This window comes from Athene noctua, chromosome 2 (genome assembly GCF_965140245.1).
Source record: "Athene noctua chromosome 2, bAthNoc1.hap1.1, whole genome shotgun sequence".
NCBI lineage: Eukaryota > Metazoa > Chordata > Aves > Strigiformes > Strigidae > Athene > Athene noctua.
In genome coordinates this window covers 141,307,320-141,332,106 of record NC_134038.1, presented here as the reverse complement: position 1 = coordinate 141,332,106, position 24,787 = coordinate 141,307,320, and the positions used below count along the sequence as shown (strand labels likewise).

At 40.4% G+C, this 24,787-nt stretch overlaps 1 protein-coding gene across 1 annotated transcript in view; it reads right to left on the bottom strand.

Moving 5' to 3' along the window:
* The window catches only part of CHN2 (chimerin 2), a 163,382-nt gene that overhangs the window by 52,785 nt on the left and 85,810 nt on the right, over window positions 1–24,787 (bottom strand). The window contains exons 4-6 of the mRNA XM_074900457.1: window positions 21,431–21,462; window positions 18,193–18,306; window positions 15,904–16,189 (exon numbers count right to left, since the gene is read on the bottom strand). Coding sequence (XP_074756558.1) covers window positions 15,904–16,189; window positions 18,193–18,306; window positions 21,431–21,462 — 432 coding nt within the window. The remainder of the gene's footprint in view (window positions 1–15,903; window positions 16,190–18,192; window positions 18,307–21,430; window positions 21,463–24,787) is intronic.

Below are 24,787 nucleotides of genomic sequence, written 5' to 3'. Positions count from 1 at the left end.
TTTTCTGCATTTGCCACTGAGATCAACAGACATGTTAATTAAAGGAAAATCTGCTGGAGGTTGTACTTTTCTGTTTGGGATTTACCCTGGTCCTTGGTTGCAACACCTCACTGGCCTTCAGAGACATTTCCACTAGTGCAAGTGTGTCTCCTTAAAATCCCCCCACCAGCCCCACTCCTTTACAAAGTGACTTCTGAGGACAGTTAGTTATACAAAATACACTGTGCATCAACATTACTATTCCAAATAAACCATCATGAGAACGTATTTACAAAACAACCCTAATTACCACAGCCACCCCACTGCCACATCATTCTCAAATGAGACAGATCTGCATTTCTGTCCTAAATTCACTGTTTGTGCATCTTTGCCTTCCTATCTGTGAATCAAAGGAAGAAAGTATCTGGGTGTAAAGCCATCTGTGCAATGGCAGTGGAGATACGGACTTGGTGGAACCCTGGAGAAGGGACTTTACCAACTGCTGAGATACAAACATTAATTCAGCTGGGTACAGCATTTAACCCTACAGTGATGAAGGGCAGATAGTGAAGGTTTTCCAGTTATTTTGGCTAGCAAATGCCAAACACAACACAAGAGGTTTTCAGTGTATCAGGCAACACGACTAGTGATGGACCAACTGCTCTGTGTAAAAATGGTGAGGCAGACAACCAGCTCAACAAGATGGACTCAAGTTCAACAGAGTATGTGCTGGTAATGGAAGAAAAACTGAGGACAAAGAGCAATGGCATGCTTTCCAGGAGCAAAAAAGGCATCCTCTGACGCTCTGTGTGACAACTATTTTCATCAGGTTCAGTGAAAGCAAGCCAAAAAAAAAAAAAAAAGGGCATCCTGCTGAAAATAAAACAGGCAGTTCGAGGCTCGTTATTGTGCATTTTGCCTGCACCTATGTGTGGGCTGAGAATCCTTTCTGCTAGGTTTCTTGCTTTTTAAATATATCACAAACACATCCACAGACGAATCATGAGGCACAGATCTGTCATGCAGCAGACTAATGTCAGCACTTCAGCCTCCTGGCTGTCAGGTCTGATTCCAAATAACCTTTTGTCTTCTTATTCCAGCTACTAAATTACAGATCAAGTGAAAAATGTAATTATACCCCAAAAGGCCATGGATACCATCTTAAAATACACTGAACTGTGAACAGAACAACAATAATAAAAAGATAAAACTAGGATTACCCGTGGTGCATAGCTAATCCAAAATGCTCCACGGTCCCACATGGGTTATTATAGAATTGTTTTCTATTTGCCAATTTCTGTTTTAAAGGGACAAGTACCCCCCACCATTTTTAGTAAAATTTTGATATTTGAAGTCTTGTGAAAAATACATCTCCCCTGTGCTTTGTCAATGAATTCTATTGTATCTGTTTTTCTGAAGATGATGCAGAACTTAAGTACTTGCATTTTTAAAAGCAGTATCAAGATGGGAATATCGAGGCTTATTTTCTGTGCACAAAGTTAGTTGCTAAATTTCTACAGAAAGAAAAAATACCAAAAGCCTATAGGAATATATTCTTTTCTCAATTAGCTCTGAGTATATTATGTGGGATTGGAAGTGCTAGCAAATACTGAATTAACTTGTTTTTTCATCTGATTATTGGAATATTAAATGTGCAAGGACTTCTCCTGATTCTTGCAGATGTCTATAAATATATAGCTGTTCAAAATACTAAATTATTCTTAGCAACACCTGGCAAGATAAAAATAGGTGGTGGTGTTAAGAGTGCAAACATCCACAACTGTTAACCCAATCTACATACAATCAGGAAGGCTGATGATGGCTGAAATTTTTTATCTCCTCTTATTAATGTCATGATTCTTACCTTTATTCAAGAATACAAACTCATGTTTTAAAAGGAAAATAGGCAATAAAATGTGAAAGCATTAACATTTCAGTCACTGTCCCTTTATTTGCAATCTTTTACTTCAAATATAATTTGCAGAAGAATCAAATTCACCATTCCCATCTGTTTGCACCAAAGAGGGTTCTGCGTTAGAGAAGGTATGATTATTTATTACCCCATAGAAAGCTCAGGAACTAGCTGATACAGTACTCTGTTCCCAAGTCCAATCTTGAATTTTGCTGCAAGTGAGACCTTCTGCTTGTGTAGTAGAAAGTCTAGACACCAAATTGAACTAAATGGACTGATTTATTCCCATTACAAATTTCTACTTAAAAGATACTGATCAAGTAGATGTCTGAACTCCATTCGTGTTCTAATGCGCAGTGCTTTAATCTCCTGATTACTGTCATCCAGTAATGTATGTACCAGTAATGTATGCACCAAGATCTCCAGGTAACCTGGTCAGAGCAATGGCTCACATGCTCTGTGAACTGCACTTGAGCTGATGTATTGAACAAGCTGCCTACCTGTTCAGTAGGCTGGCTCCAAGGCACAAGGCGCTCCAGCCCCAAGGCACTGAACTCTGTGGACGTATATCATGACAGGCTTGTCCACATTTCTAGTTCTGGGCAGCTCTAACGGGACAGCTACATGTCTCGAGCCATGGCTATATGGGCTCACTCTCATTTCAACTGGCACAGTATCATGCCACTTTTGTTGTAGAGCATACACTGTGACCTGCAAAGGAAGAAAAGGCTGCATGTACCCTACCCTAAATATTTGCAACATGAAATTTAGTGAGAAATAGAACAAAGGAAATTACAGAAGGTTTCGTATTTTAGATATATTAGATGATACAGAGCTTGTACACTGCTCACATGTGGAGAATGAAACTTCAGCCACTGAATTCAAGGGCTTATTGAAAAACCACAGATGGAAAAGTTCCCTACAAAGTATCGTGTGGAAGTTATACAAATCCTGCATTACACGCAACATATAATTTATTCAACTGGGATTCTTCCAGCCCACAAAGAAACCACAATCCAGACTTCTCCCTTAATTCCTAGTACTTTGAGGTCCACAAGAAACCAAATGATGTGAACAGTGTCCTTGAAAATATACTCTCTATAGTCCAGCCTCTGCCAGTATACTTCATTTTCAGCCATTCTGGAAATGCCTTTAAGCTTTGTCTGCAAATTCACTTGGCCTGACATTCGGCAATGCATTATAGACCAGATGGATTTAGGAAACTGCAGTGATTGAATTAATCAAATTGAAGTGAGGGGAGGAGGGAAATAAAAGGAAATTATTTTTTCCTCTACTTCCTAAAGTATATGAGTAAGTGGAATTAATTTATTTGAAAGAGTTGCCCAGGTGTTTCTCTGTGTACTTGCACTGTAAAACACAGCTTTGTGAATGCAGCCCCGCAGTGGCCAGGGATCCAGCCACTGTGTGCAGGGGACCAGGCTTGGCTCACTGAATTACACACTGGTCTACTAGTATTTGCCTGAGAGCTCAGAAAACAACAGACATAAAAAACCTTACAGAATATGAGCATCAAGAGATATTACTGAAAATGAAAATAGGTTTAAATTAATCTGTGGTACGAACCTGACCAGATTCTCCTGATGCCAGAGCACAGCTGCTCTGGACACATTTTTGATGCCCTAAGGCATCAAGCTGTAAGATGTTCAGCTTTTGGCCCACGACATGCCCTGGCATCAGATAATACAATAGTTACAGCCTTCCTCTTGTGTGTGAGGATAGGACAGAAAAGGGAACGGGAATGGGACCTTCTCTCTTTGAAAAACAGGCATGTTCTCATAGCAAGGGCTACTTTCCACACACCTTGGCACTGGCATAATGAGCACACCCCAGTTCAGATCTATATATTTAGCTCCCTTTTTATACAGCCCACTTTGTGTGTAAGAGCTTGTACTGAACAGCTATAATCAGTTCTGTCAACCCAGAGGGCCGTACATGAGTTACAGCAGAGCAGACTGACAGACGACAGGATTCATCTCAGAAATCCAGCTGGTGGTGAGTGTGGGTCAACAACCTACAACTCCCAGGGAGAGCTGCAACAACCTGCGCAGCCAGCACTATGGATTTCTGCACTAGAGAAGTTTATCTTCATGGTATATGCAGTTAGTCCAAAGTATCTATCTGTCTTCATAAAATATCAAAAGGAAGAATTAAGAATTTTTTGAGCAGACATACTGAACATGGAATTTTTTCAGCTGAGGCTAAGCCCGGGTGATGGCTGTGGTCCTGCATTTTCTCAAGAATGCAGCATGTGAAAAGCCATTTCTGTAAGCTAGGTATATTTATTCTTTCACCAATGGAGAAGCAGCAGCATATGGAAAACTGCAGCCTGACTGACTTAACAGGTGTCACACAGACACAGAATAAAGGCATATTTTCTTTCTTCGAGTATTTTGCACAAACCACTGGACGCTATTACCTTAAAATACCAGCTCTGAAATCAAAAGCTGTGCTTTGTATTCACATCAGGTGAAATGTTAGGTTTCATTCATTTGCCTTTTAAAATGCATTATATATTCCTACATTGAGCCTTTCAGACAAGTAAAATAAGTAAATCATACTATGTCTTTCCATATTAACCCCTCTCACTATTTACACATTTTCCTCTGAGACTGGACCTTCTGTAGGACCACTGCCATGTACATCTATTCCTTACCGCACTGCATTTAATCATCTGTGTATTAATATAGAAGTGACTTTGAAGCTAAAGAATAACTTCAAGGTTTTGTGTCAAGATTTTTAAGAACAAGATGAATACTTGTTGTTAAAAAAGGCATCAGCCAGTCACATATGCATGAAACTGCACTCATCATACAAGCACAAATGGGTGTCAGCGTGTAAGATGCCCTAATACAGTCCCTGGAAACTGTTAAGTAAATATGCCACCTAGTGTTTAATTGGCACAATTTCATTCATAAATCAACTTGATTGATTCCTCCCAAGTTCTTCCCTGCAAGTCTACGTGGTACAGAGTCTAGCAGAAGTATCTGGAGATACCTTCTCCACCTTCTCCCCGTCCCTCCCCAAAAAACCCCACCCTACAGCTTTCTCACTGAAGATGTATCTTCATCCTCAGGGACTGTTTAGCTCCTGATGGACTCCGCCAAATGGCCAAGCTACTCTCCTAGCCCATCTTTTTCATTTGAGGACACCACACCTCAGACTGCTGTGAGCAATCCAGAAGGCACCGAGAATTGACCATGGGGTGTCACCTTTGCTATGAAGATCCCCAAAAAGCCCACAGGACTTCAGAAAAGCTGCCCTGTACCACAAGCCACGTGAAACCTGGTCCAGCACCTGCGCATGAAGTGAAGGAAGCAGGGTTTTCCACATCTCCCTGCCTACAGGTGCTGGGCTCAATCATTTTAAGAAGCAGAAACACTATTCCCAGCTCACAGCTTGCCAAAAGTGGACAATGAGTTGCCACAGCATAGGTATTGTTTAGATGGACGGATGAACCCACCGAAAATCAGAGAAAGAGGCTTTCAAAGTATAACTGTTTTTCTTTACAAGCAGTGGAGACATAATTTCTCCTGAGGAAATGGTAATGTTCTCCTTCTTCACCTCTAGCCTCTGCTTAATAGTGGCGCACCTGGCTTAAATGCAAACAATCCTCTCACTCTCAACAGAAGACATACTCCAGGTATGTATGTGGCTTGGCCCCTTTTCCTATGCTTAAAATATGATAAATTGTCTTCTTACATTTTCTAATTGAGATTCTCTTGATATTTCTGTCATGGACATGCATTTCCAGGGATTAAATTCCTATACTAAGTCATATCATAGCACAGACCAACCTAAGTTTTCGGTAATGTCTTGTTTGCACTTTTCCCAGATCAATAAAAGTCCTAAATGAAACTCTTGTCCCTGCAGTACTTCATCAGGTACCTCTCCCCAGCTTATCAAGCTGCTGCCTATCTTTATTCTTTACTTGAAATTCCTCTACCTATTTTTGGTCCATGTGACAGTGTTCATGCGTCAACCAATTTGAATTAATGTCAAGAGTATGATTCCATGAGACATTGTACTACTTTGCTAAAAAACCAATTATTCTGCATCTGCTGCATTCTTTTCATTCAGCACTTTTGTAAATCTATCAAAAAGGCAATCAAGTCTAACTGGCAGTATTCATTCTATATAACCCATGCTGACGACTGTGCACAGTCCCACTGTTCTCCAGGGCTGAGAATACATTACAAGAAAGAGCCCATTGTTACCATTTGTACTTTTCACACCACAGTGTCCTCTTTTCCACATATTAGCAGTTATAAAAAGCACCGGTTCCTGACCTTTGTAGTCAAGTCTCAGCAGAGAAAGCTGTCAACAGCATGTGCTTCACTGTGGTCATTACTGGTTGTTGTCCTGCCTAGGCTGCTGCCTTCTCCTGCTTAGCTGCCTTCTCTCTGCTAGCCCGGTGACTGCAACTGCAGCTGACTTGATAGCTGCTCACCCAGCCCAGAGGTGACCAGGGAGATCCCTGCACTTGGATTCCCAGCATCCCAGATGCAGGGTGAGGGTGCAGGCTGCTGAGTTGGCTCTCTGTGCCAAGAGGCCAGATCAAACAGGACATTTGCTTGGGCTCTGCACCTGACTTCACTTGAGTGCCCATATGCCTCAAGGGTGAGACCTTCTACACCCTGAGTATGGAAGAAGATGCTCAGTGGATATGAAATACATGTTTTATGCTCAGAAAGGATAATATCCAGAGTATGATAGGACATGTGCCAGTCAGTGTGTGAAGACATAGAAATCTGGCCAATCCGTTCCTTGGCAGAAGGTTTGCAGTGTGCGCAGGATATAGAAGAGGAAGAATTTAGTGTGTCTTATCTAGCATTAAGCATTTCATGGAAGTCTTGGACATCAGGATTGTAGATGCAGTTAATTTCTCACTAGGGAAGTGACGATTCAGGATTGAATCACAGAATGGTTTTGTTTGGAAGGGACTTTAAAGCTCATCTAGTTCCAACCCCCCTGCCCTGGGCAGGGACACCTTCCACTAGCCCAGGTTGCTCAAAGCCCCGTCCAACCTGGCCTTGAACACTGCCAGGGAGGGGGCAGCCACAGCTTCTCTGGGCAGCCTGTGCCAGTGTCTCACCACCCTCACAGGGAAGGATTTCTTCCTTATATCTAATCTAAATCTACCATCTTTCAGTTTAAATCCATTACCCCTCATCCTATCCCTACTCTCCCTGATAAAGAGTCCCTCCCCATCTTTCCTGCAGCCCCCCTGAAGTACTGGAAAGCTGCTGTAAGGTCTCCCTGGAGCCTTCTCTAGGCTGGAATGTACTCTCCTCCCTTGGGGAGGAATCAAATAACTGCTCCTTAGCTATGTTGGCAAGACATCTTCATCTATAAAGGATGATTCAGAACCTAAATAATATTTTTTCAGGCACAGAAAACCACGGAGAAATTGGACTGGAAGGTACTTTAGGAGGTTTTTCTCCTGGTTGCCTCAGGTGTCAGTGCTACCTGTGCCATTTCTCCCAGATGTTTTCTAATGTGTTTCTATGCCTTATAATGAGGGAGATTTTGTCATTCCCTCAGGCGCTCCATTCCAGTGTTTCACTGTTCGTTCCTTTTTTTCTACCTTAATAGCTAACCTGCAATGTTCATCACTGTATTTCAGGCCTATCATTTCTTGTCATGTCCAGCATAAGCACAGAGGACATGTTATCTTTTTCCTTTTAATGAGTCAAGCAAATATATGACCTAAACAAGCACATTACTAAAATCACTTATTTTCTAAACAAAATATAAAGAATAAATATTGTCACTATTTAAACACTTTCTTTTTCACGCTAATTCCAAGTCCTCTACTAACTGAAATTAGTATCTCTCTTATTCTTAAGTTGAACACTTGTCTTCCAAGATCAAAATGTGGCAGTTTAGAGGCACTTGTAAAAGTTTAGTGCCTATTCTTACACAGTGTCTCAAGATTCATGCAAGACAATCAAGTATAGATTTTATATTTTAAAAATGGCTTTTCCCTTTCCAGTGACTAGACAAATGAAATGTTTATGCTGTAGGCTCCATCCCAATCCTTATGGAAGTTTGTTTATACTAATTTAATACCATCAAACCATGTAAAGAGCATAAAAGCCAAGACAAAAACACCCTCATATTAAAGCTTTTATTTTTAATACATGAAACTAAGCATAGGTTCCATGCAAGAAACATTTAGAATTATTAATATGCTCATAACAGGAAAATACCCAAGAAGAAAGAATTAATTTATGTATTCAGCAGAGCCTAGTTGCAGATATAGTACTGTACTTGAAGAGCCAAGTGGCATTTGCTTTCAGACTACTATAAGCAATTCTGGTGTATCTACTCATTTTTTGTACTAATCTGACATTCTCATTTGAGAAAATGTCAATCTACAATTGTGGTATTCATACTGCTTTCAAGTGGCTACCTTTCTAAAACACTGGATTGGGAAACACTTTGGTGGTAACAAACTTCATATTCACCTTTGCTCCATGTGCTTAGCAGGGCCCTGAACTGCTCCAAGACCCAGTGAAACCGTCAAGGGTCTTCCCATTAATTACAGTAGCATTTGGATCAGATCATATCTGTTGCATCATGTCATTGTGTAAATCAGTGTTGTCTCCAACTTATAACCTCTCTTCAGGCATAATCATATCACTTATTCTGCTTAAGGCAAAAGTCATTAATCTAAACTGATGGTAATAACATAACATAAACCAGGAACCTGGAGAGATGTTAACAGCTCAGGGAAGCAATGTAAGCAAATGCTTTTCAATGGAAACTCTTCCTCTTGATTCTCTCAATTTCTATTACTGTTAAAATGAACCCAAATTATTCCTCTCAAAAATCCTTGCCTAATCAGGCAAAACATTAGGTATTAGTTAGGAATGCCACAGTCAGCTACAAAGCAGCATCCCTCTTTGTGTGCATAAACACAGACAGCCAGAGGGAAGGAATTGAAAAAGATACTTTCCACGATTTTACTTTCGTAGCTTTCTTATTTTTATTTCTTATATATTGCCAATTTCATATTTATGATGCTTTAAACAAAAAAGAAGCTGTAAAGAGACACAGCTGGAAAACACAAAAGAATGCCAACATTGAAAGGCGAAAGAAAATGATCAGCTAGCTATATTTTCAGTAAGATGGTATTTGTCACTCAAAATATAAAACTGCTTACTAAAATACATATATTGGTAGATCTGCTGTATTTATCTAAACTCCTCCTTGCTGTGGTATAATACCAGTGAGTATTCTGGATGAAATCTGAATTGCTAACAGTTATTTAAAGAAGACAGTGGCGTATGTAGTTAAGGACTCATGTCAGGACATGCTACAATTAAGTATGTACATGTAGTAACCTGTGTGTAGAATACTTGCAGGACAAGCCTGAATGTGTGATGAAAAGGAATTCATTACTCCCAAAGTCATTTTGATGTGTAAGTTTGTTGCTTCTAGCAGCAAAAAATGCCACACACCTTTTATCACTGTATCTATTACTAAAATGTACAGATAAAGGCCACATTGCTGCTTAACAGTGTGGCATCTGAGCATCTTCCAGGCAAAATCAGTACTGCCAGGGAGACGTTCCTTATAAATTCTATGGCTATGCATATAGGAGTGAGACTGTAACTCCTAATAAAAGAAGGTGGTGGGTTGTTAATGTCCCTGTAGAATTGAGCATTTTAATTTGTTCTGACCAAGCATCTTGCAAAAAACAGGGAGGTGAAGGCAACGTAAAACACATCATGTCAAATTATCAGTGTTGTTCCAGCCAAGAGTCTGCAGGATCAGGTGTTCCTGCCCACTATCTTCTTAGCCCCATGACCTGCTGCTGGGGCAGTGCAGTACCCTACAGCCCTCATGTGGAAGGAAATGCTCAACATCTGGATAGACATCTCAGCAGAGTTAAACACTAGCTAGCAACCTGTAATAGGATCATTAGAGGTTTAGAGGAGCTGCAGAATGGGAAGAATAATGAATAAATAAAAGACTGAAAAGATTTCTTTATCGTTGGCTAACAGCAGTACCTGTAGAAAATTCAATGAAGAGACAAAAATAGAGTGGTAAGATGAGGCTAAAAGGCCTTCAGAAAGGGACGTGATGTGAATAACAATGGAGAAGTGTAAATACTTACAAGAACTGAACTAAACCAGGAGTTCTCTTGAAATTGGCAGTTTCCCGTGCAGTTTTGATGTAAGGAAAACTGCAGTGCCTCCAAAAAATTAGTTCCATAACCAGATTACATCTCCAATTAAGAGATATTACAGAACAGTCTTTCCAGGAAGTCCTGCATTTTCTTCTGTGGGAAACTGTGTGTGAGCAGCATGACTAATGAGGACAGTAATACCAACTACTACTTCTAGGAAAGTTATTCTTCCTTTTCTGTCACCTTTGCCTTAATAGGAATAGCTTTCTTATCTGTCTATTATTTGTGGGGGATTTTCTGTCGAGGAAATCTACAACCTTCCAGACACCATAATATGCTTATCATTTCAGCTCCTTAGTTCTAGCTGCAGTATTAACTATGGGCTGTCATTTGCACTTAGATGCCCCATAATGAGTTCCAGCAAACCAGATAGAGAGGTTACCATGTCAGGCAGGAATACACAGTTTTCAGCACTATCTTGCTGTTAAGTGAAGACTCCGCAAACAGCTCGCTCTTGGTTTAGTGCAAATTGCTCCACTATTCTTTACAGAACATCACTGTTAAATGCCTCTTGCTGCTCCTGGCATGTATTTGCAACCAGAGAGCAGAACAAGCACTCCAGCCCAGGCTCCAAGCAAACTCATATTTCATGTACAACCAGTATGTTTGAACTGACTGAACCAGATCCTACTTGGAGAGAAGTTGATGGGAGCTTTGCCAGCATCCAAGTAAGTGGAGACCTGGCACTGACAAAACCTTCCTTAATCTTTACTGTGTTTACCAACAGTTTGCCCCCAGTCAGATAGGTTAAGATCATTCTTTTTGCAAATACTTTAAGCTCAGTCGCTGCCAAAAGTTTTCTTTAACTCCAGACTGCTGTTCTCATCGTGTCCCTCAGGCTAACATGAATACTTGAGAAGCTATAAGGCAACCCAAACTGAGGAACTGCTCCTGCATAAGACCAGCCTAGCAAAGAAACAAGGTGCAGCGCACAACCTTTGCCTGACACAGGGCACTGCGTCACAGTGTCCAGGTCCCACCTGAGGCATGGGGTGGCTGTGGCAGTGCACAGGGCAGATCACAAGAGTGGGAATGGAAGTGCAAGAGCAGGGAACCAGGACGGTTTCTCATCAGCAACCGTGCCAGATTTTACCTGATCAAAGCAGTCATGAAACTCCAGTTTGCATTTACTTCCAACATTTCAATTCATTGAATATATTTTCCCAAATTACACTTTGCTGATGTAGGATTAGACAATGAGAATTTTTTCTCCTTGACTGGGACACAAGGACCACTGACGCAGCAAGGCAGCAGTTGTAGGATAACATGGTATGTGAGAGCAATAAATGGTTCAGAACTACGTATTTTACTGACAGACTACTGAAAAGTTTTCACTCCTACACGTGAAGGTTAATTGTTTACAGCAGTTTACACTTCTACATTCACCACTAACGTGAATTACTGGTAATTAATTACAGTACATACCAGTACTGGGTACTTATCTGCTCTACATCTTCCAGTATACATTCATTTGCCCCAAGTACAGCATTCCATAAGCAGAGCAAACACGAAGCAGGCAATCACAATCTGCTCAAACTTAAATTACAACCTTAAACAGACAACATACAATCTTCAAATGTTCTTCGCACAAAAAACTATTTCTCTACCCAAAATCCCTTCTGAAGATGGATCCTGTTAAAATGACAATTGCCTACACTGCTAAAAAAGTATTTGCAGCACGCTGTTCTCCCACAAGACTTCATTTCTAAAAATGACTGCGGCTCCTTTCAGATTAAAGATTTGTTAAACTATTTGGACCAAAATTTGGAATCTGTGTCTACAAATCTAGCACCTCTTTAAAGCCAAACAGAAACAACGTTCAGATGAAATGTTGGCATAAAGTATCTTCAAGCATAAATGTTTTCTTAGGCCTGTTACAAAAAATGTTGGATAAAAAGGCATGAACAACAACAGTTTAATCCAGCCCATGAATCACAAGCCCCTTCTGGAATGGGCATGACTCCACTAATTACAACCTCAAAGAAATTATCATTATGGGAAAAGACAGGTACCCCAGGCAGTACCAAGACTTTTCATCTGAATGTGTGCTCTTCCCGCCAGCCCGTGCCTTGGTGGCCCCTTTCCATCGACCTACCCCATGGGGAGTGGCGGTGCTGGAATGACTGAGACGTTGAATAATCTCCTCTGTCAACATTGGAGGCGACAGAATGAGCAGACTCCTCAGATGGTGTTAACAAACTCGCTAAGGAGACAAATGCCTTCAGATGCATTTTCACACTCTGGAATTGGTTTCAATATAAAACAAAATCTCACTTGTAAAAAACCTAATCTGTAAAACGAGCACTGATGCTTAACCTTAGAGTGCTAAATTCTCACCCTCCTCTTGAGAAATAATGGAAGTTTCTCTCCTGCATGTATGGTTCCTCCCCATCATTTCTGAAACATTCAAAATACTCCAGGCAGCACTTTCAAATAAACCAGCTCAGTTATCAAAAAATTACATTTTACCTGTTCAACTGGCCAGAGAAAACACACCTTATAAAAAACAATGATTTTTCACACATGCAGAAAAGAATATACTTTGTAAAAAACCATTATACTGAATATTCATTAATTTATTTCTATGTGTCTGAAATTTATTGGAGTAATTGAAGTGGGTGAAGGTTTTGATTTGTGGGCAAACCATGGTGTTTGTCTAAAATACTGTACAACACATGACAGCCTCAAGCAAAACATCTGATACAACTCTCACTGAACTACCACTTTCCCATATTATTTTTATATTTTAGAGGACTTCTGAAGTTTATATAGAAACAAACATTAAATTCCTTTTTTTCTTACCTTTGTCCCTACATGCTATTACTGACAAATGCTCGATATTTCACTCATTTATTCCAAAGCCCAGTCCATACTTTATCTGACGTTACTGTGAGCAACAGATGGGAATGACAACCCCTGAGTCTTTGTCTGCTATCCAAACCTCTCATGAGCTTCCCCCAGGAACATATGAATCAAAAGCAACCATAGTAGGCTTCACCATATAGACTTCTGTGAATTTCTTTCAGTTGCTAATAATTTAGTTGACATAATCTTTTTTCACATAGATTCGCATGAGATGATGGAAAACTACCGGTGCCTGTAGAGAAGCCCACTGGGAGTTGAAGCCCACTGGGAGTCCTAATTATCAATAGTGAGGCTTCAGCTGCTACGGCAGGTCTTCAGCCTGTGAGCAGACCACCTTGCCTATTCAGTCCCACTACTCTTGTAGTTGTGACTACTTCTACTCTTCCTGGCAAGAAAAGTATGTTTGAAACAGCTGCTATTCCTCCTTCTGTTGCTTCACCTCAGTGGGAGGAAGGCAGAGAGGGTTGCCAGCAATGTAATGGCTTAGCTGAAGCCAGCTATTTTTACACAACAGCGCAGCCACACAGCCCAGTCTTGCAGGCTGCTACTGCCTGTATGTTTGGAAATCTAGATGAGCACCAGTCCTTGTAGGGTAAGGACCCATGGTACTGCCTTTCACATCATGAACCACCTCAGAGGTAAATAATACTCTAAACACTTTAATTTCATTCAGCTGAAACACAAAAGAAGACCAAATCCTATCACTAACAAGATCCAGAGGTGTATTTTCACTATTGACAGCAAGTTACATCAAGTGCAAACATTTTCAGTCACAGGTATCTGGAACTAGGGTTGCAGCTTTCCACTCACTTTAAGCCAATAACATATATTTTTGAGCTGTCATCAGAAAAAAGTGTTGGCATCCCCTTTGTGCTGCATTTCCACTCATATGAGGTGGATCAGGTAGCAGATCTGGCTGAAAATTCACGTGGTTTTTCTTCTGAGTTAATTTTACCCTGGAGCCCTTTTTTAGTGTCATCTACTGTGTAGCTGCATAAAGCTGTATGTCAGCAAAAACGCAGTAGTGAAGGAGAGAGGGCAGGGGTTCCTTCAGCAACAGTTTGACTTCTGTTGGTTTAAAAGTTTTTACAGTAGTCTCTCAAAACTGCCCAGCCTGAAAAAATGACATCTAACCCCAAGCATAACAGAAAACACAATCTGTTTGGAAATATATGGTACTAGAACAAACGCCTCTGAAGTCTTTGAGAGCGCTTTGAGAGATACAAAAGACCACTGCTCCTCAACTGGAAGAACTGTAAGCAAAACTAAAGACAATTTTGAAATTGTGTTTCTCCTTCTACAAAAAATATTCTCCTGATTTCCTAGAGAATGTATCATGATTTTCAACTGTCATGATTGCTACAGTCATGGAATATTTACAGTCATCCCAGTGATGGTCCAGTACTTTCTTGATATAAAAGAAACTTTTCCAGAACATCCTCTGGACTGCTTTCCTACTGACACGAAAACACCTACAAAAAAAACGTTTGTCACACTGCACTATGTTTATTTCTTAGTGTGCCTCAGATAAAGTCAACATTCACTTTCTCGTGCCTGTTACAGCACTCAAAACCAACCAGTGTCCAATCACAGGAATCAACTGAACAAGAACAAAGCCCTGCTCTATGGCATCCGCTCCTCTCACATATTACAATATCATCCAATTGAACCAAAACCTATTGTTATCAGTGGATTAATTTTGAAATAAAACTTGAATGGAGGACTTGTTGCTGTGCGATTCTCCAAAGGACTTCCCTGCAGCAGTATGACTTCCCTAAAAAATGTCATTATAAATGGAATTAATTTGTTATAGAGGATGATTAGGTTTACATGACAGGTCAGTTACTTGAGCAATTATTACTACTGTGAAATCCAAAACAGTGTATTATCATCCGATGCAGATATGTCAACCCAACAGACAATAACTATGTTAAGAAATGTCCTAGCGTGATGAGGATACACACAAAAAAGATGATCTCTTTTCATGTTCAGTATTACTATATGACAGCAAATTCACTCTCTGCTTCTCAAATACAAACTGTCTCCAGTTCCCAACTAGCTACCACCACACAAGCACTAAAATCATCAGTCACACTGCGGAAGTATGCTTACAAATGTCAGTAAGTCAATTCAGCACGAACACCGGACTCAAAAAAAAGTTTTGTTTGACAGTTCTTACTGCCTTACCACCTGGGAAATGAAAATATCCACGTGTCACTGCTTACAACACTGTTTCTCCTGTGTAAAAGAATTTCTAGTTTTACGTCTTCAGATGGCCGCTAACTGGACAAAATTCTCAAACTACCATCATGTAAATAAGTCCTTGTCCATACAATGCTATGGGTATGGGTGCATGTGAGAAGGAGACGAAGGAAAGCCCACTTCAAATGAGAAGAGCAAGAAGAAAGGGAAGCAAACACACAGTATCCCAACTTCAGATCCATGGGAAGAAAGGGAAGGAAACACACAATATCTCAGTTTGAGACCCATCCACCAAAGACTTGGCAGAAAAGAGGAGCTTTGCACTGTGAATGGAAAGATAACAAACTTGAGCTGTGGTGAAGGATCAGTGAGAACCAGTTTCATAATCTTGCTGTGTAATATGCTTCAGTATACATGGACATACCTTGTCAACAATATTAGACACAGCTCCTAAGTTAGCCATTATATATCTCTCTCTATATATATTTAGCCAGGGAAAACATTTGCATTTGGTACTTATTAGAAAGCTTTTGTCATAAGCTCCAGTCAAATATCAGTTTGGAGCCAAGATCACATTAACAGGATATAAACTTTTCAGTGGGATAATAATACTTAATGAAGTATAGAAAAATAGAAACAGATCTTTAGACAAAACACTTTTTTTTTTTTTTTTTTTTATCAGATCTAAAAGACTGGTATTAATTGCCAAAATTTTAAACTGAATACTTACCTTTTCAACCGGGGTATTTTCTTCACTTGTTACACTTGCTTTTCTTGACTCATTTTTAGTTCTGCTCAGCCGCCGGGACACTTTTTCTCTAAGCAAAGTGGCGTATCCAATGTGTTCATAGATGGGGTTTGTTGTCATTTTGGAAATATACTCAGAAGCCTTTGTTTCTATATACAATGTTATCAAACCATCTGTAACTAGATCATGGATTGATTCAAATCTTTTCTCCCCAACAAAGTGCTTCCCATCATAGAACAACCTGTAGTTTAAGGTCTGATTACCAAATCTGCAAATACCAGAAAAAAAGGAGGGAGAGAAGAAAGACAGAGAGGGAAGAGTGAGAGAGAGAATTCATATCGGCAAAACACTCAGGAGGTTTTGCTGAAGAGTCTGCATATCTGCATTACATATGAAATATGCACATGGTGCAGCTGGATCTCTGTGGATACACCAACTCAAGCTCAAACCTAAACCTGACTGCATCACATGAACTGGGCTACAGAACTGAGGCCAATTCTTCATAACAAGTCATGCAATTCAAACGTACGTAGTTTAAATCTAAATCCTAAACGGACTACTGCAGCAATTTGAAAGGCATGTTTGCATTGACCAGACTTTATACCGGGATGCATAACTGTGTTAAGGGGTTTTCCATCCTGAAATGTGTCCGAGGTGCAGAAACTGGTTGCTTAATAATCACCATGAGCATATTTACAGTCAGTGAAGAGACAAGGGCATCTCTAGAAAGTAATTCAAATCCTAAGGGTCTCAATCACTCTCTGGCAGGGAAGCCAGGGAGACTGAGCTCCTAATTCAGGGGCCCAATTAAACATCTGAAGTTCTGTGGGATAACTCCAGCCCCATGCAGCTATTTATGGCAGGTGTAATCTATGTAAGTTTTTTAAGAGTTTTAAAAAGCAAAGTGCTGTAGCAGCACATTCAGTTTATAACACCGATGTTGAAATCCCATTCTTGATTAAAGGATTAAAGGTATGACATTGGGTTAAACAGTTCTTATATTGCATCAAAGGTGCAATCTGCACACTTTATTGGTCATTCAAACTAAACTGTTTAAGCCTCTTCTTTTTTTGCCCACATTTTTGTACAAATTCCCAATTTACTATCGAATTCAGTTTATGATTTTACAAATAATTATTCAGACGGATTTAGAAATCATGCTGTTGTGTTAAAACAACAGGCATTTTGCCATAATCTCCATCCCTTGGTCGTTCTTTTTATTCTTTATTTTGAAATCTCTTTCCAAAGCCCTAAAAAAATTACATTTGCTCTTTTTCAGCTGACAAAAGTTGCTTTTAATTTACACCACTTTTTAGTTGGCATGACTCACCAGCTTTTCCAGCTCTACCATCTGCACATCAATACAAATTCTGAGGATGATTTCAGCACTGTATCGCAGTTACTTGGGGTAACTCCTTAAAGGATTTTTCCTACTAGCTTACCAGCAGAAGGGTAAAAATGCAGATTTTATTCTGTGGATATCCCACAGAAGTAGTAATGCTATAAAGATTGTAAAATATTGCCATGGAGTTTGCTTTGTCAAAACCCAATAGAATATCTGGTTGTCTTGCCACTAACCCATAGCAGCTTTCAGACTGTCATGGTTTTGAATGGCACAGCTAAGCCAGGAGTGGCATATTTTCAAGGGAAGGCACCTGTAAGGGGCAGTGAGGTTGTTGGTTGGGTTCCTGCTATGTTTTTCATTCAGTTGAATAGCAAACTCTTACTTCTTTGAGCAGCAGCATCCCATGCTTCATGCCACAGCAAGCTTGAATTCCAGTTAGGGAAGAAAACTGAAGTCTGGTATACTGCCTTTGACAGCTGGTCAGCCACCGGACTTCATAATATTCCAGGTTTATCCAGGGTTATTATCGCTAGTGGTTGCCGATACTTGTGTACCACACACACCACTGAGCTCAGAGGACAACCTGCCTCTGTCGGGACACTCTCCTGTTCTGTACTCCCTCATATCTCTTACACAGTTTTCAGGGAGAAGCTCTATCTTTACAACACTCAACTTCAGGCAGCAAAAATTTTGAAAATGGGCACAGTCTGCTTCTGAAAAGGGACTTCCTAGCCAAGTGCTGAAGGAGTGACTGAACTGCTGCCGTACTGCCACGGTCAAACTGCTGACAAGAAGCTATAATCACCCTGACACCATGTGTATTAAGTAACAGTGGACAGAGCCTTCACTCAAAAGGGACTGATACAATCCCCTCCATTAAACACATTTACATGTGAACTACAAGCGTTTATTAAAACAGCATTTACCTGAGAGCAAGAGTATAGCAGCCGGGTTGTCGCTGGCTTTCTCTAAGAATATATGCTCCTTCTACGCCAGCAAGTATTTCATCTGCTTGCTCCCGAGAAATGATCCCATGAAACCTAAGAGAAGACACTTGAGTGAATTACAGAATAATCAGACCAGAAACACCTTCTCCTCCACCTCAGAAACCACTTTAAAACTTCCACACTGCAGAGCATCGTGGTCTAAGCCATCAGGACAGCATCCAAGCATCTAAAAGTGGTAGGACAGTCATCCAGCCTGGGCAAGTCCAGCATAGAGGCAAATCAAAAACTACACTGTATATGCAGTTTCAGTGAGGCTAACACTCAACTGCACCCAAAGATTATTTTCTGTAAATGCGTCATCTTTTCACAACTCTTCTTCTCTACCAGTCTATGCCCCTCTTCCTTGTTTCCTTTCTAGAGGCCTTACAATGGAATTGAAAACTAGGCACAAAGGCATTTTTTTTTTTTTTTTAAATGGAGATGACTTAAAACGAGGGGTCATTCTTGTTATCGGTTTATTTTTATATTAACATTGCTTCCTCAATTTTGCAAGGGAAACTGAGATAAGAAATGGCAACAATTATTCAAAATTCTATTCTGCATATATTAAAACAGAAGAAGATACAGAGTAGCCTTGAGAAAAATACTGTTTTCTTAATTTCAATCAGTTCCTCAGTGTTGGAAAACAGCAATACTTCTCTGACTCTTTTGTCATTGCTATTTTAAGACAGAAAGAGATCCAGGGTGCACAATTAACCTTACAATAATCAATATTTAGTGGTGATCTTTCCATAAGTACAAATGCAGCCTTTACAGCAGTTTGAGTCTTAACTCCTACAGACATTTTGCTAGCTGGTAAGTCTCTGAGGGTCTCCTCGGAGGTTTTGAAAATTTATATTTTTGCTGTTGTCTGAAAAAAGGCACTAAAATGTACTGGCCTTCGGCATTTTTTCTTTTCTGACAATACATATGAAGTGGCACATTTCTAATGCTGCCTCTGGCTCGGTAGTGAAAGAGGAAAAACACACTGGATGTAAATGCAGTTGTTTCATTCTCTTTATGTTGTCTTTTCAGAACTAATATATTTATAGGAAATATTCGGTTTAGGTGATCTTTACAGAGTGACTTTCTATTCAGAATGATGTAAATTGATTCACACTTTCTGTCTGTACCGGTGAGGGACACACTCATTTACTGCCACATCCAAACTGAAATGAGCAACCCCTAGATGACATAATTTAAGCATGTTTTTGCCAATAAACGCATGGCAATTCATAACTCTAGTTAAAAACAATGGGCATAAGCTATTCACCACCAGAAGCTCATCATAAAATATGGCAGGCTTTAGGTTAGATATTAGGAAAAAAGCTCTTCTGGTGACCAATTTAAGAAATCACTGGGACAGGATACCTGGAACACCTGTGAAATTTCTTTAATCATAGCTGGTAAATACTGGGTAATCCAAGCTTTCTCATTGATACTTTTGGTACACTTTTATAAGGGCATAAAACCAGCTTGTACATGGTACAAGATCCCATGAACTCAAGATGCCTGCTTCTGACAGCAGTCAACAAGAAATGCTTATGGAAAGAGTAGAGGAAGCAATGACATATTTCTTTCACTTCACATCCCTGTCCATCCATCACTGGTTGAGTCAGAAGTTGTGTCCGATCAGCTGTGACCTTACCCTTCATGAATCTGAGAATCTCCCTCAGTATCTTTATGCTCTTGGCATCTGCAGCACTCCATGGCAATGAACTTGAGAGGGACACAGTGCATGTTCCTCTCTTGGACACCCATTGAGGAAGACCTGTTAATTTTCCTCCTATAGTAGGAGCTGCATCCCTTTGCTCCACTGCTGTTGCACTGTGCTGTACCTTTCAGTTTTTCTATAATTTCTCTAAGTTTTTCTATAACCTTTCTAAAAAGGAGAGAGGAGGAAGGAGTAGAGATCAGAACTAGGTGTACTATTTAAAATGCAGCCACATCACAGATTTATATAGTTATGTAATTATACTTTTTTCTGTTTCTTTCCCTAGAAATTCTTGATTCTCTTTCCAAGCACCTACTGAGCACTGAGCTAATTGCTTTTATAGGATTGTCCCAGTGATTCTGGAATCTTTCTGAATGATAGTAATTAACATGATATTGCCTGGGCAGGTTCACCAAGGTGACTTCTTATAGTTCCTGCCAGCCCTGCTGCTCCACGGACCCAGGATATGTCAACAGCCAGGCAGGTTCCTGGATATGAGATGGCAGTAATCATTTTACAAGTCTTGCTGAAGGAAGCTTGATGGGTTACTCAGCTAGGTGCTGTCTTCAGTCTAGTGGCTAGATCTGAATCCCCTGTTGTCAAAGATAATCTCTAAAAAATTAAACTTCAGTAACTAGGGGAAAACTTACTGGCTCTTGAGGTTTTTGATGGTATAAAAGGATCATTAAACACAGATGATGTGTCTGGGAAGGAAGAAAAAGTAGAACATGGGATCTAAGTAATGTAGCTAATGATAAGAGCTAGGGCCTGAGCAGATACGCCAGCAAAGGCCAAATGCCAGACCTGGGTGGTTGCTGCAGTGACTATGCCCTTCAGCTTCACCTGCCCAAATCTCCATGCCAATGCAGGATCCAGCTCCTTTCAAGCTATTTATTGGCAAGGAGACTGCTGAGCACAAAGGAATTATACTCTAGTGGTCTGCTGTTTTCCTCACAACAAAAATACACCTCATCTGTGAGTATTTTGGACTTTGTGACTTCAGCAGGGAGAACAGCATTTACACATGAAGTAGTATAAATACATACTTCCACAACCATGTAGGGTGGTGAAAGTATAGGAACATACACAGAAAAGGCACTGAGAGAGGCAAGCTGCTTCTCTCCTCTGCAGGGCATTGCAGGACCACTGGGAGATTTAAGTGACAACCAAAATAAAAGAAGAAATACTCCAGACAATATTTTTTTCCCCAAACTGTCCTGAGAAAAGCAAAATAAACATGCAGGGTCACACAGGAGCACAGTCCCTGGATTGTGAGCAGTAGTACTGGACTGTAACATAGCTAAATTATTAGGCTTTCAATATCTTTAGCTCACAGCTGAAGTGAAAGGTAAAATAAAATACTTTATTAGACTTTCATTGTGTCTTTTTTTTTTTTTTTTGGTAGTTCTAGAACAACAGCTTTTGGATATACCCAACAGATACTTAGAAGATGAAAATACTTACTCTCTTCCATAATACTTTGGTCTGTTCTCCACCTAAATTTTGAAAGAAATGAAAAAAATATTAAAATCATACTCAATTTTAAATACATAGAAATAAATTATGCTGGTTATTAATGAGGACTATTGCACCCATTTAAGTGATGAAATTCTGCAGATCCAAAACTGTGACTGGAACATGACTACACAGAAAGAACAGAAAAATGAAAACCGAAGAGGTGGCTTTTATTTATGGATTTGGGGAAGAATAGTATGTCTCAATGGCCAAAAAACAGAACTACCCATAATTGTATAAAATGTGATCAAACGGATAAATAGTAGTTTACTGAAATTTTGCCAATCTAGTATTTATAATATAGAGTAAGGCTATTTTTGTTATACACCCTTTAGCTTCTTGAAACCATTTTATGCCTATATATGGCCACTGACTACAGATAAAAAGTTTAATATTCTTGGGAAAAACAAGGTTTCTGGATTTAGACCTAGTCTTAAATTCTTCGAAGCCTGCAGCGCTTGCAGGCCTGATCCAAAGTCCACTGAGAGCTGTTGGAAGGACTCCCAGTGACTTCAGAGAGCTCTGAAGGGAGTTTTAGGAAGGTCACGTTCTTATCCAGACACTCAGGAGGCGCCCGTCGCTCCGGCCTCGGCAGCCTTCCGTCAAGTTCCGCCAAAGCCGGCCCGCCGCAGCCCCCAGCCCGGCTGGGCCCGGGCGGGCGGGGGCGCCGGGCGGCCGCCGGCAGCGGGGGCGGGTGGCGCCGGCAGGGGGCGCGGCTGCCCCGGCGGCCGCCCGTGGGCCGCCAGCGCTGCCCGCGGGCCGAGGCCGGTTCCCCGCGCAGCGCCCAGCCGCCATCCTGCCCCGGCGTCCCCCGCGTCTGCATAAAGAGAGGCTCCCCCCAGCTACGGCACCTACCACTAGTGCCCTCCTACCGGGCCGCAACTTCGGCCGGCGTGTGCACCGTGTCAGCACGACGGAAATTAATGCAAGCCGTACATAAAGTGTCCTGATTAGCAAAAAAAAAAAAAAAGTAACTGAGCGCACACCTGAGTAAAACTCCGTAGCTGTGGAATTACTGCTTCATACACACCAACGTGGACGTAGAAAAATCGTGGGTTTAAGATGGTTTCATCCTTTAGCATAAACCCCATGAATTGTCACCGTTTTATCTGACTGGAAATAAGCACCTTTGCTCTTGTTTTCATTATATCTCACTAGTTCGCTCATAAAACCTTCATAAACTGATCAAGGTCTTTTATTTCTGAATAGCAGATCCATAAATGTCACATTTTTGATTCAACAGTCTACACGCCACACACTGTACGGAAGCAGCTGACTTTCTACCCTGCAGTCACTAAGGCGACAATACAGCGCGAGATGAACGAAAGTCCGTACAAGATAATGAGAATCTTCAATGGAAGACCTATGGGAGTTCAATCAAGTCCTTACTGTGCTTCTTTCCCAGCTTGGCATTATTTTTCTAGCATGGCACTAACAATAGCAGCATCATACCCTTGAAACTCCTGCCTAGGAATAATACCTTGATACAAACAGTTTTGAGCCCCGAGGGGCAGGACTAAGAGGAAAAAGCAAATTCAGAAGTGAAGAGAGAGAAAAATCAGAGGAATTACCAAGTGCAGGCGCTGTGTTCCTATGTGCGTACATGGCAATTCAGAGAAGAAAGTGTATGAATTCATTTTTTTAACTTTATATTTTTATAAGTAAAAAAAAAAATCAAGAAAAAGCTGTATTACCTCAGAAAGGAGGTTGTTCATCTGTTCATCTTCAGTAGTGCTACATGACTTTATTATCTTGGAACTGTACTGCCTTCCTGTCATCCTTATAGACCTTAATGACCCCTCAAAGCATATATTTAGCTGGAAACTTAATTAAAAAATGGGTATAAGAAGCTGGGTTAGGTAAGACCATCACATCCAATCTTCTTTTTCATGGAAACAAAGGCCACTCAGTACATTGAAAATGATGACAAGGAACAAAGAGATAAACTTTCATTTCCACAGAAAGCCAAATAAAACCTTCAAACCACAGAAGGTAAAGCATGACTTTCATCTAGGGTTCAGAATCTGCTTCTGTTTAAAAATATAGATTTGACTTAATTTTATGCATACACAGAATAAATCTCAACACATTCAATCTACCTCAGAAAGATAAGAGAATTCACAGTACTAGCACTCACCCTCAAAATTACCTATAAGCACAAATCCTCCCACAAATATAAATATAAAAAATATATCTATATAAAATCTCCTATATACATCTGGAAATAACTCCTTGAGCAAATGGAGGCACATTTTCTATCCTTCTCACAACACCGTTTATAAAAAACTACTAATTTATCTGTGAAATATTTATAGTTTAACTAGCAACTGATTGAACCGCCCTGGACACTGAGATTTCCATTTTTCTTGCTGTTCATGAGCTAAAAGGTTTGCTTTTCTGAGAATCCACACAAAGCTCATCAAATCCTATATTCTGCCTCCTCTTTCACAAAACAGAAGCCTTCACTCCAACATCTTTTAGCATCCTTGTGTCTAAAATAGCCACAACTTCAGCACTTGGCTTTAGGCAAAAAAGATACTGTAATATTTCCCGAAATGAAGCTCCAGATCTGCCAGACCATCCAGGTGTCCCAGAATCTAAAAATCCTCTCCAGTGCTCAAATCAACCTTTAGCCTGAAATAATCATTTCGTACCTAACCAACTTCACCACTAGGAACAAACACAAGGAAACAAAGTTACAGCAAGATAAAAGATCAAAATAACATCAGGGTCTCTAGATCAAAACCAGAATGTTGGACTGAACTTGGAAATAAACCAAAAGCCTGCACAATTGATGGAGCAGAGGCTTAAAAGTATCAAAGCAGCCAGTAGGTCTGTTTTGTGCTGACTGCAGACTCTGTACAAACTTCAAGGGAAATTCTATGTATCCCAGAAGGCAAAGGTGACTGAAATTCAGTTGGGATTAGCCTTCTCTCTCCTGTTCCAAATGGGTTTGCACACACAAAGTCAGGCAGATCCGCCTAAGAGAATTCGTGGTGGTGGAAAGAACTGAAAATTCGCAGTTAGAAAAGTGACTGTTTCCTAGTGGTAGGAGCCCAGAACAATTGGCCTTATTCTAAGGACCTTAGGTATTTTTCACAGATAATGGCTATGAAGAACACTTTCATTACTTTCTGTATAACCCTCACAATTTCCTTGTTGAAACAAGGGCCACCTTTCCCAGGTGACCAGTTGCTTTTCTCCATCGCTCTGGCCCATCTCCTTAGACACTGAGGATAAGGAGAGATCAGAGGGTTTGAATCATTTAGGACTCTTATGCTAACAGACAAAAACTAAGCACAAAAC